The 12,085-nt window shown below is 57.5% G+C and overlaps 3 protein-coding genes across 4 annotated transcripts in view; 1 reads left to right on the forward strand and 2 right to left on the reverse strand.

Moving 5' to 3' along the window:
- Window positions 1-2,225, forward strand: part of LOC100942087 (ATPase family AAA domain-containing protein 3) — a 27,211-nt gene extending 24,986 nt beyond the window's left edge. For both annotated transcript variants that reach the window (XM_012807348.2, XM_003793303.3), the window contains one exon: window positions 1,690-2,225. In XM_012807348.2, the coding sequence (XP_012662802.1) occupies window positions 1,690-1,839 (150 nt within the window). In that variant the 3' untranslated portion in view covers window positions 1,840-2,225. The remainder of the gene's footprint in view (window positions 1-1,689) is intronic.
- A 459-nt stretch (window positions 2,226-2,684) lies between these two features.
- On the reverse strand, window positions 2,685-7,411 carry TMEM240 (transmembrane protein 240). The gene is made up of 4 exons (XM_003793195.2): window positions 7,347-7,411; window positions 6,758-6,864; window positions 3,077-3,285; window positions 2,685-3,005 (listed from the first exon to the last, which is right to left on the reverse strand). The coding sequence occupies exons 1-4, from the start codon at window positions 7,401-7,403 to the stop codon at window positions 2,857-2,859; spliced, it is 522 nt and encodes a 173-aa protein (XP_003793243.1). The 5' UTR covers window positions 7,404-7,411; the 3' UTR covers window positions 2,685-2,856.
- Window positions 7,412-8,343: 932 nt separating this feature from the next.
- The window catches only part of SSU72 (SSU72 homolog, RNA polymerase II CTD phosphatase), a 35,257-nt gene continuing 31,515 nt past the window's right edge, over window positions 8,344-12,085 (reverse strand). Inside the window, exons 3-5 of the mRNA XM_003793196.3 lie at window positions 10,665-10,804; window positions 10,036-10,154; window positions 8,344-8,838 (exon numbers count right to left, since the gene is read on the reverse strand). Of these exons, the coding sequence (XP_003793244.1) occupies window positions 8,737-8,838; window positions 10,036-10,154; window positions 10,665-10,804 (361 nt within the window). The 3' untranslated portion in view covers window positions 8,344-8,736. The remainder of the gene's footprint in view (window positions 8,839-10,035; window positions 10,155-10,664; window positions 10,805-12,085) is intronic.

The following is a 12,085-nucleotide window of genomic DNA, read 5'->3' on the forward strand; positions in this document are numbered from 1 at the left end:
TTTTTTTTTTTTTTTGAGATAGTCTTACACTGTTGCCCTCAGTAGAGTGCTATGGCATCACAGCTCACAGTAACCTTTAACTCTTGGGTTAGGCAATTTTCTTGCCTCAGCCTCCCAAGTAGCTGGAACTACATACAGGTGCCCACCACAACGCCTGGCTACTTTTTTGTTACAGTTGTCATTGTCATTTAGCTGGCCAGGCCAGGTTTGAACCCACCACCCTTGGTGTATGTGGCGGCACATAACCACTGTGCTATGGGCACCGAGCCATGATTGGTTTTCTTACGTTAAACCATTCTTGCATTCCAGAAGTTAACCCTATTCCGTCATGGTATATAATCCTCCTGATGTGCTGCTGGAACTGCTTGCTGGCATTTAGCTGAGGATTGTGCAGCATGCTTACCAGGGCACTTGGCCTGCAATTTCCTTTCTTGTAGTGTCTTTTTCTGGCTTCTTTATCAGGATGATGCTGGCCTCACAGAATGAGAAGGGAGATATTTCCTTTTTAATTTTTTGGAAGGGTTTGAGAAAGAGTAGTGTTCATTCTTCTTGAAATGTTTGATGAATTCACTTGTGAAGCCATCCAATCCAGGACTTGTCTTTAAACATTTTCACTTTTGAATAATGTAGCTTCACAGAGAGTTATGAGGTTAGCACAAGAGCCCTGTGCCCCAGCCTGCTGCAGATGTCATGGGTTGATTCCACCTGGGACTGAGCCTCGCCCTGCGGTCCCTGTGGTGTACAGTTGTTACTTCGGTGGGCTCACTGTTTGCCCACACACCCCAGGCCACCTCTCCTCCTGGGGCCCCAGGCACCAAGTACAGCCTCCTGCCCTTTCCTTTGCCTTCTCTAGGGTCAGGTCAAGATGAAAAGGACAATGATAGCACTTGAGCCCTGGACCTACACTGTAGTCTGATTCCAGTGTCAGTGTCTGTTCCCTGTGCTGGTTCTGCCAGCTGGGTGTGGGCGCATCTGCAGATGGTCTGCTCCCCTGCAGGCTCTGCTGGGGGTATTTGGGAGGCAGGTTCCTGCCACCACTGGGTACAGGGAAGGCCCCCTCCTGGGGGTCCTCCTGTGTTTCCTCTGAACATCTTAGGACCATCCTGAGCATGCTACCTCGTGGGGATCCCCTCTTCTCCATGCCTCTCAGAGCCATGTGTCTCATACCTGCCACAGCCAGGCGCCAAGATGGAGATGGACCAGCCCGAGGTGGAGTTGCTGGGCCCAAGTGACATAGCTTGACCTACTCAAGGCACCCTTGCTGGTTGCTGAGTGATACCTGGTCAAATTGGTCAACCAAGAAGGGCAAGAATGGGCAGAGGCAGCTGTGGCTAGCAGTGACTATTCCAGGGCCTAGTTAAAAAGCTTGGCACCCCTGCTGCATGCCCTGAGATTGGGCGGCCCCTGGGCAGTGGCTGCCTCTATAGTCTTGGAGGACTGGGGCTTGGAGCCTGCTGGTTCTTGGGTGTAACTCAGCCTGGGGAGATGTGTATGGCCTTGTCTGTGGGCCTTCTGTACAGGCTTGGGGTGATAGTACCCTGAGCTTTATTAGAAACTCGGCAGGGTGCAAAGGCAGGACTGGGCCATGCGGGACCATGCTCCATAGCATGGGATGTCCACAGGTGCAGTACTATGCCATGGGACACCTAGGTGTGGCCCTTCCTGTTTCAGCCCCTCTCTCCATGACAGGCCATGGCCTATGCCTCTGAGGATGGGGTCCTTACCGAGGCCATGATGGATGCCCGTGTGCAGGACGCACTGCAACAGCACCAGCAGAAGATGCAGTGGCTGGAGATTGCGGGACCCAGGCCAGGGGGTGGCCAGCGCCTGCCACCCTGAGCTGGCCAGCAGGACTGACAGCCGCCTGCCCTGCCAAAAGCTCCAGCCTCTTCTGCAGAAGAGGATGGAGCCAGCACTCGGAGAATGTTCTGAGCAGATTGGGGCTCCCAGTGGCGGCTTCTCGCCGGACACACTTGCACACTTGGCAGAGGTGTCTCCACCCAGGCTTCTGGGGAGCGAGTAGGGCATTCACCTCAGACCACCCCAGAACTGTGACCCACAGGAGGGGCCAGAGAACTGGGAATGGGTGGGTCCCAGGGGATTGGACTGAGGGAGAGGAGGCCCCACCCCACCAGCCTCTCCTGGCAGGGGTATCTGAGGCCACCTGCAGCTGACCAGCATGCCCGTGATTGGAGCCAGGATGGAATAAAATCTCTGACACAGTGCTCCACCACGTGTGCACCTCCTGCAGACAGCAAGGGCTGAGGTCTGGGCCCCTAACCCCACAGCCCTCTGGGGTCAGAGATGACAGAAGAGGCAGAGGCTGGAGCTTTCTGCAGAATTTACTGACCACAGAGGGTTGGGCTTCACAGTGAGGTGCAGCCAGGCCCCCCTGGGACGGTAGCAGCCAGGGGCCTTATTGCTACGCAGCACCCGCTCCGTCATGACCCCAGGCCACGCACACATCCCATGCATGTGCTCCCATGTGCAGACGGCCAGTTGCCCTGGCTTCCCTCCCCTCCCCTCCGCCAGAACCGCTCCAAGACTCAGACAGATGGACACCCCACACGGTGCACAGGAGGGGACACGAGGCGCTCCCACTCCTGACCGGCTGGCACCCACCTGCCTTTGCCGAGGACCCGCCCTGCTCCCCCCACTGCCACCCCCTCCCAGTACCCACCCTACCCCCTTATAAAAAGAAGAGGAGACAGCACCTTCCACTGGACTCGCCCGGCCGGCCACAGCCCTGGGCACCCTGGGCCCGAGGCTGCTGTCCAGTCCCACCGGCCTGGGCGTCCCAGAAGTCCCTTTTGCATCTGTACAGCGGCCGGTGGCCCCAGCGAGTCCGTGTGCGGCTCACAGGTGCCGCGGGCTGGGGTGGCCATTGTGGTAGAGTTTCTGCTTCACGTGCACCATGTTCCCTGCTGCCTCCTCGAAGGGCCTGTGCGGCCGCCGGCCCAGATCCCGCAAGCTGCACAGCCTGGGCAGCCAGGTCCACGAGCCATCTGCGGGGATAGGATGTGGTCAGGCGGCCGGGCTGCCAAACATGGTGCTCCCTGGGGCACAAGGCACTCACCGTAGCGCCGGCCGGCCTTCCAGGCACGCACCGCGCAGTGCAGGACGCCGTCCATCCACACCAGGAACCAGCTGATGCAGAAGCCCAGCAGCAGTCCCAGCATGAGGTCGATCTCCTGCTTGGTCACGTTGTCCGTCACAAAGTAGTTCTCGGAGGCGTCCACCACCGACTGGTCCCCGTCGTACGGGATCACGTAGTGGACGTGGTGCCTGGGGGCGGCAGGGCGGGCTGGCACCTCTCCCGTGCCAGGGCCCTAGGTAGGTGTCAAGACCCCTGTGGGTCATCCTGGGGCCTGTAAGCTGCCTCCCAGGGATGGTCAGGAAGGATGCATTGGACCCGCCCAGGCCACCAGGAGAGAGCTGCAGGGGCAGTGCCTGTGGCCTGTGGAGACCGCCCACGAAGTTGGGGTTCATGGATAGGCTGTGCAGATGGGCAAGGTTTTCCCAGACAGTCTGGTTCCCACAGCCAAGGTCATTGCCCATCTGTTGGCCCTTGGGACTGCTGAGGCCTGGCCTAGAGTGCAACACAGACCCTGGTTCCTCCTTAGGGATATTCGTTCTGACCTCTCCCAGCACCCTTCCTGGAATCTTATCTATACTTTGTGCACCCTGCCCTAAGCACCTGTGCACCCTGTGCCTCAGAGCTTCCTCTGCACCATGGCTTCTCACGGTGGCTCCCCTGCCCTGTGTTGGAGGCCTCAGGGGCAGTGCCTGACATCTTACCCTCCACCATGGTGGGCATGTTCTGTCCATGCCGAGCACAGACTGGCCTGGCTTCTACCCTCAGCTGCTCCTGAGGTGGCCAGTATTCTGGTGTCCAGGGCTGCACAGGTCCCAGGGCCTGTCTCCTTGACACCTTTCCTCACCTCCCTGGGCTCTTGAGGAACTGTTTAGGCTCAGGCCCTTGCTCACCTCTGGAGAATGTACTGATGTGTTCCACACAGCTCCCTCTAGCTACCCACCCCTTCTGGGGCTGGCAGAACACCTCCCCGAAGCCTTTTGGTCCCCATGGCCCCATGGGGTGGCCCTGCTGAGGGCCTGGCACTCTGGGCAGCAGACATAGAAGGGCCTAGAGGAGTGGGTGAGGATGCCTGTGGTCCACACCAGCCATGCCAGTCTTGGTACTCAGCTGCTCTTATCTCCATATAGGGCATTTAACTTGTACCTGAAAATAGCTCCTCTCTTCAAACACAATTCCTCGTATTCCTGTCTTCCCCTCCTATCCTCCTCTCTTCCCCTAGGTGAGATGTCATTCCCACCACCTGGCCTGAAAGCCCCTTGACTCAGGTGCCTTCTCTCCAGTGGGGCCAAGGGCACCCCAACCCAGATCAGTGAGACAGTAGGTAGCCCCTGCCAACTTCTTGGAAACTGTCCTCTTCTTGGGTCCCCTGGTAACCAGTCCCCTCAGCACTCCAAAGTGTGGCCCAACCCAGAGGATGGGGCTGGGGCCACCAGCCTTTGGGCAGGGGATAAGGAGTGACAGTGACTGACCTGGGTCATGAGCCTACCCGTAGCCACTGTTCATAATCATAAATGGAAAACTTGTTCACCACCCAGGATTTGCAGCTGCCACCAACCTCAAGGGAGGTAGCTTTTCCTGACTCTCTGGCAGGTCTCCAACAACCCTGGAGGCCCTGTGTTCCATTGCTAGCCTGGGCACCTGCAGCTCCACCTCCCTTGCCCTGGCCCCCCTCCTTCCTGGGTGCTCAGGTCTCACAGATGAAGGCAGAGCAAGACAGGCCTCTGCACAGACATGCTTTGCACACATGTGTCTGTGATGTGTACAATGCACACTGTATACACACCAGCCACATGCATGGGACACAGCGTGTATATGGTGGACACGGGCCCCATGAGTCCAAACCCAGGTTCCAGCATGGTGTCTCATGTGGGTGCACCTCCACCCAGCCTTGCACACGGCTGTCCTCTCAATGGGGTCCCTGTCATGTGCATGGGTTTGGGTGCACTGACACAGATGCTGCCTGCCACACCTGTGCTGTGGAGCATCAATCCCCATGTGTGTCCTATATATGAAATTCTATGTATCGGTATATACAAGGCATACACATATACACAAGCTTATTTTGCACATGGTGTGTACACATGGGTAGAGCCACTGTGGCAGTGCATGTACGTGGAGTGGACACAGATATCCATGTACAAAACTGTCATCTGCATACACATTTTCTGTACCCACATGGAGACATCTCAACGTTTTCCCTAAGCACACTGCACTGTATATTGTATTATATATATGTACTTTGCATACACATATATGTTGTCAATATACAAGAGTGCTTTGTACGCTGAGTTAACATACCCCATACGTAGAGATGTGTACAAAGCATGTATATGTAGACACATATGCACACGCAGGGACACCCTATGTCTCTGGCAGGTTGTGACTCTTCTGCACACAGGCCTCCCCCATAGGCACCTATGTCAGAGTCCACATACATTCTGAGTAGTGCGTGAGATGCATATACACAGTCTGTGTAAATGCTCTGGAAACATATCCTCTGCCCAGGGAGACCCTCAGTGTGCTGTCACAGGCAGACTCACACCAGGTACAATAGCCACACAGGTAAAGTGGATTACATCTACGGGGCTTGGAGTCAGGGCCCAGCCTCTGGGCATCAGCAGAGCTGACCTTGTGCCTTGTTTTGGCAGTTTGCTATGCCAGACAGGCCTGTGCACTAGGCAGGAATACCTAGCAAACTCTCTCCCCCCATGCTCAGCACAGGTGAGGGCCCTATACAGCCCCATGTCTGCCTGCTCCAAGGCCCATGTGCCCATCAGCACAGCTGTCTGTACCCACAGACATGTAACATGCCCAATGAGACAGGTCCCTGTTCTGTCTCCCACACCTGCACTCACACGTGTGCACATGGATCCCTGGAGCAGAAGTGCAGGATGTGGGGACAAACAGGGTCTGGGGCTATGTGACCTTGGGCAAGTCTGTCCCCTAAAGCTTCTGTCTGCTTCCTCATCTGTCCAGCAGGAATAACAATGGTAACTGCATGAGGGCATCTCGGGGATGGGTGTGCATGCCTACTTGCGCGTGCGTTGTGTGTACGCACATGTATATGCACAGACGGTACACACATGCGCGTCTCATGAGAAGATGTTTATTTCTTACATGGACGTACAAACATGCATGGCAGGGAGACTCCATCAGCGCGTGCACGGGGTGACGGGGTGTGTGTTGGGGGTCGCAGCCTGGCTGTAGGGCCTGGGCTCTTCCTGGATCTCTGAGTGACCTTGAGTTAGCTCCACCTTCCCGCACCCCACCCCCACCCTGCTCTCTGTCCCGGGGGCAAACAAGGTGCCCCCCAGGTAGGCCCCTCCCACCACCACCTGCCCTTCCCTACCTGGGGCTCCACTGTAGCCCCAGGCTTGGAAGCCAGAGGCCCACTCAGCCAACACCCTGGCAGGCCTCTAAAGGCGTCTGGAAGTGGTGCCCTACCTGACTCAGTTGCTTCCTTCTCCCGGAAGACCAGTGCACAACCCTGGGGGTTCACGGTCAGACGGACCCTCCCCCAGCGCACCTGGCGGCCGCCTGCGGCCCGCATGAGTCTAGCGCAGTTCTGCGGCCTGCGTGGGGGTCGCCCGCACCCCAAGTGGGCCTCTCGGCACATGTGTGGTCACGCGTGTCGTGCCTGGCGCAGAGTCCCGGACTCACCGGCCACAGTTGCAGTGGCAGACGCGGTCCTCGCCCCGCAGGTGCGGGAGGATGTAGTTGTGGAATCGGTCCAGCAGCGCGTTCATGTCCATCAAGCACGCGATGGCCTGGAAGAGCCCATGACGGGTCAGTCCCAGGGCGGAGGTGAGCAGGAGAGGGGCCTGGGGGTGGGGAGAACGCTGGGCAGGGGCACAGGGGAGTCGAGAAGGGAGCATAGGCGAGTAGGGGGAGGGGAGAGCTCAGGCCGTGGGGGAAAGGAAATTGGTAGCCGGGGAGGGGGCGCAGGCCAGGAATAAGGAGCAGGCCAAGGAGGGGCACGCAGGCCGGGGACGAGGTTGCAGGCCGGGGAGGAGAGTGCAGGCCGAGGACTGGGGTGCAGGCCGGGACCCGGATGCAGGCTGGGGAGGGGCGCGCAGACTGGGGACCCGGGTGCCGGCCTGGAAAGGGGCGCAGGCCAGGGACTGAGGTGCCGGCCCGGGATGGGCACGCAGGCCGCACGGGCAGGTAAACAAGCCGCGGGAGGTGGGGGAGGCGGCGCGCGCGCGGGCGGCGGGAGCAGGGGGCGCGCGCAGGAAGCCCCTCCGCTCACCATCACGATCGACGCCCCCAGAATCATGAAGATCATGGTGTTCGCGCTCATGGACATCGGGCGGGGCCGGGCCGGGCCGGAGCGCCGCCCCCCGGCCCCGGCGCCCCCCCGGCCCCGCAGAGGTCAGAGCCTCCTGGACCCGACGCGGCCGGCCGTGGCAACCCCCCGCCGACCGAGGGAGGATGCGCAGGACGGGGTCCCGGAGAGGGATGCGGGGGCGGCTCTGGGGTCGCTCGGCCGGGCCCCGGCCGGCCCGCCGCGCTGCGCTCCGCCCTTCGGTCCTCCCTGCACTCAGTGCGCTCGCTCGCCCGCTCGGCCTGGGCCTCCTCCCTTTTCCCTCCTCCCTCCCCACCGCTTTCCTCCGCCTCCCGGGAGGGACCGCGCCGCCCGCGGGCCGCCCCGCGCCAGCCCCGCGCCGGGAGGGACGGCCACCCGCTGCCCGGACCTTCCCAGGGACCGCAGCTCCCCGTCTCGCCTCCACCCGGCCAGACTCGGCGCCTGCCCAACAACGACCGGAGAGGGGCTAGTGGCAGTCAGACGGCCCAGACCGGTCCAGTGAGGAAGCGGAGGCGCCTACAAGGTCACTAAGGAGCACCCAGGGAGGTCACTCCAAACGACCGGCCATAGAGGCGAGAGGGCTGGGAAGCGCCGACCTCATGGTGGAGACAGGGCGCCTACGGGGTCAGCCCAGCGTGGGGCTCAGGTATACCGCCTGAAGTCCGGACCAGTGCCCATGGTTCTTCTGCTCTGGCTGCCTCTGACACCCTGGTCCTCCTGGCACACTCCTGCAGCCCAGCATGAGGGCAGGCGCCCCCCCCCCCCCCATCCAGCCTGGTGGGGAGGTTTCCCTAAACCCTCAACGGGAACATCTACTGCAGGTGAGTGGGGGAAGGGGGTAAGGTGAGCTCCTGAGGGATGGCCCCAGCCCTGCCCCACAGAGACAGCTGCTTTCAGGTGCCAAGCCAGGAACTCAGGACAAAAAGCAAAAATGACCGAAAGCAACATCTGTTTATTGGACAATTCCAGGTTCTGTCCTAGGAAGATACAGCCATTGCTTTATTCAGGTATCTGTACGGTCCCACTAGGTGGGGAAGGAGGGAAGGGATAGGCAGCAAGGGCTCAGAAATGTAGAGGGAAATGCACTATGAACAGTTTTTTTTTTTTTCCTTTTTTGGTTAAAGAAAAAAACCTTTATAATCAATATCCCACTCATAAGTAAAAGTGGGACAGAAAAACTTGATTGTTTCTATATGGTGTGTACATGTCTTCTCTTGCATATGTACAGCTTACTGGGCCACACTGTTGCCCCAAAGGATACCTAAGTAAAAACCGGTATCAGAGGAAAGAATAAACAAGAGGGCACAGGGTGCCACCAAGGCTTCGGTGGCTGTCAGTAGAAGCACACGGTGTGTAGGAAGGTCCGGCCACTCTTCTCCTCGAACTCCTGCAGCAGCTCATCGATCTCATTCTCCATGTCCTCTGTGTGCTGGATCTGCAAAAGACAACAGAACCACTATTGGGCTGAGAAAGCATAGGGCCTTCCACACGATGCTGCCTCTGCTCTGTGCTGACAGAAGGTCCTTAGGACAGCTCCAGGCCCAGCTTTGCTGAGGATTGGGATGATCAGGAGATAGGCCCCTGACCACCACCAAGCACAAGCTAGGAGTTCCCAGAGGTGATAGATACAGAAGCCTTACCACCTATGTTGTCCCCATGCTGCAAATGAACGAGCCAGGGTGCAGAAAGGCAGTGCACCAAGTCACCCAGTGAGGAAGTGGACCCACCCTGTGGTCAGGCATCTTGGTTTCCACTGACAGGTGCCAGCAGCATCTTTCCCAACTATGACAAGCACCAGTTCACCAGTCTCAGACATTCACAGTGGAGAGGAAGGTGGACACAAGCCACTCGACCCAACCCTAGCCAGGATAGCCACTCACTCTGCTAGACATGTTGGGGGTGAGGGTTGTCCCCCCTGCGGAACAGGCAAGGTGCCAGCCCCTTCATTAAGAGAGGCCTGTGTCCTGGAGATCTTGGTGGACATACAGTGCTGGCATCACTGACCACTTTTATTGGCCAAAGCTGCTCAGCTGAGTCTCAAACTCAGTGATCCTTTGGCACTTCTTACACCTTAACATTTGAAAAACCTGAAGTCTTTTTTTTTTTTTTTTTTGAGACAGAGCCTCAAGCTGTCCCCCTGGGTAGAGTGCCGTGGCATCACAGCTCACAGCAACCTCCAACTCCTGGGCTCAAGCGATTCTCCTGCCTCCTCCTCCCAAGTAGCTGGGACTACAGGCACCTGCCACAACGCTCGGCTATTTTTTTTTTTTTGGTTGCAGCTGTCGTCGTTTGGCAGGCCCAGGCTGGATTCGAACCCGCCAGCTCAGGTGTACGTGGCTGGCACCTTAGCCAGTTGAGCCACAGGTGCCGAGCCCTGAAGTCATTCTTTATGGGACACCCTGCCTGGTGCAGGTGGGGACTCAGCGAGCATCTGCAGCAATGATGGCTGGGCTGGGTTTGCCTAGAGCCTCCTGCCCTGCCCTGCCCTGCCCTGCCCTGCCCAGCCCAAGGTGGGGGATGTCTGGGAGCTCACACACTGGCAGCCCAGGTCTGGGGGCATCCAGGTGGGGGGCGTCCAGGCACTCCGGCTAGCAGCCTGGGTAGGGGTGGGGAGCCCACATCTCGCACTCACACACTGGCAGAGCTCGCAGATGAGGAAGGCCCCCAGGGTGGCCTCTTCGTGGTTGTCCTGGATGTCTACATTGACCACATGCACGGGTTGGCAGGTCTCCTGTTCTCTGGAATTCAGATCTGATTGGGACAAGGTAGCACAGGTGTCAGATGTTCCAGAATCAGTCAACAAGTGGTCAGTGTGGCCAAGTTCTCTACCCTGCACTACCTGCCCATGAGCTGGCATCAGCTGTTCCTGCCCTCTAGGGTTTTGGACAGAAGATTAAGGACTGAGCGCACGTCCAAGGTCCCAAGTCCTACCTAAGGAGAATGTCACATGGAATACAACTGTGACTTAAAACCTCACAACCTAGACATGAGGCCTGTTCAAGCATTCAGCCAGTTTAGGACAAAGCACTTTTCATTCATTGAACACCAGCCCTGGCCTCAAGTGCATGTACAGCAGAGGCTGACTGAGGCCCACCGGCGTCTGTCAGCCAGCACCACCAGCAAAAGGGCTGTGATCATGGTCCCCCAACAGCTCCTACACTCTCTCCCTCCTTCCCATAGCACTCCCCAGCCTGCCCATGCCCAGCAAAGCAGCTCCCATGCGAGGCGGCCTGGCTGAGCGCACACCGGGCTGCTTCCTACCTTCCACCACCTGGTCGTAGACTCTCTCTTCACAAGTAAGGATCAGATCAAACAGATCTTTGCAGTTCTGGAACCTCTCTGGCCGGGGCTTGATTCTCTTATTTCTGTCCAACATATGCAAAATGCCATTCTGTGTGTAGCTAGATACCACAGTTAAGGAACTTCACATGGAAGCTTCTACTAACCAAACCCAGGAGCGCCTGTGTTACTGACCCCAGCCCCTCCTCCTCTGCCCCTGCGACAAGGGCACCAGGCTGCAGGCACTGGGCAGTTCTGTGGGGCCTAGCTGGGGCAGGGTCAGCACTGTGCCCAAAGGTCACTCAGAGCTTCATGAACTGCATCCACCTCAGCCTGGCTTCAGCCATCTCACTGGGACAATCTCAGAGGTCTCCCCCCGCCCCCACCAGATCACCACCTGTCTCCTCTCGGGTGACCATCAGCCTGAGCAGCAGTCTTTGCACTTTGCTCATTTGCATCCAATCCAGACACACCTGCTATCTGGGCCTGAGCCCTTCAGCACAGACAAAGCCAGCCTGGACACCAAACCCCAAGTCCAGTTCAGTTATGATAGTAAAGTCTGGAAAGTCCAATGAAGAAAAATAACTTCAGAAGCAACAAGACCTAGAAAAGACTGAAGGTGGTATAGGAGCTAACGCCTTAGTCAGCTGTTTGCAGGGAGCCCTGAAAGCCCAATGGGCAGTAAAGCTCAGGGGATGCTGGCCGTGCCCACACAGGCCCTGAAGCCCTGGGGAGCCTCAAGAGCCAGTGCCCCACTCCACCCCCAACAGCTGTGCCTGATTTAGGGGTCTCCAGGGAGTTAACCTCCTCAAAAAGAGACTGAGTCCCCACATAACAGCCCCTGCGGACAGGTGGGAACAAGCATCCCCTTAATTCTATTTTGGAGAAACTAGCTGATTTTTGGAGAGAGAGACTAGCTGATTTAGGAATTCGAAGTGATTATTCATCTTTAAGTTATGTCAATCTATTTAAATAAGCTTATAATACTTTAAATATAGTCCCTACCTTTCTAGATAACAAAAGTAGCTTTTAGAATTAAGTGGTCTACTGAAATCTGTATTAATCATGGTATAAATAAAGGTGTAATTAAATGGTCAATCTAAGAGGTTCAACTTGAAAAGACACCTGACCATGAGCTGCCAAGCTTCTTTGTCCTTATTAGTTCCAGGGTGATGCACTTGGCCCAGCTGCGACCTGGCTAGGCCTGCTTGTCTTCCTGCAGCTCAGAAGTGGTCCATCTTTGGCTCGGTGCCTGTGGCTCAAGTGGCTAAGGCACCAGCCACATACACCTAAGGTGGTGGGTTTGAAGCCCAAGCCTGCCAAACGACAATGATGGCTGCAACCAAAAAATGGCCAGGCATTGTGGCGGGCGCCTGTGGTCCCAGCTACTTGGGAGGCTGAGG

This window comes from Otolemur garnettii, unplaced genomic scaffold (assembly GCF_000181295.1).
Source record: "Otolemur garnettii isolate 467f Iridium unplaced genomic scaffold, OtoGar3 scaffold00067, whole genome shotgun sequence".
In the NCBI taxonomy this organism is placed as follows: Eukaryota; Metazoa; Chordata; class Mammalia; order Primates; family Galagidae; genus Otolemur; species Otolemur garnettii.

Excerpts from the sequence above, each read along its gene's own strand:
- TMEM240 (XM_003793195.2), bottom strand. The coding sequence starts at position 7,403 with ATGTCCATGAGCGCGAACACCATGATCTTCATGATTCTGGGGGCGTCG. Across the intron at positions 6,865-7,346 it reads TGGGGGCGTCGATCGTGATG|GCCATCGCGTGCTTGATGGA; the intron begins GTGAGCGGAGGG and ends GGGCTCTTCCAG. Across the intron at positions 3,286-6,757 it reads TGCCACTGCAACTGTGGCCG|GCACCACGTCCACTACGTGA; the intron begins GTGAGTCCGGGA and ends TGCCGCCCCCAG.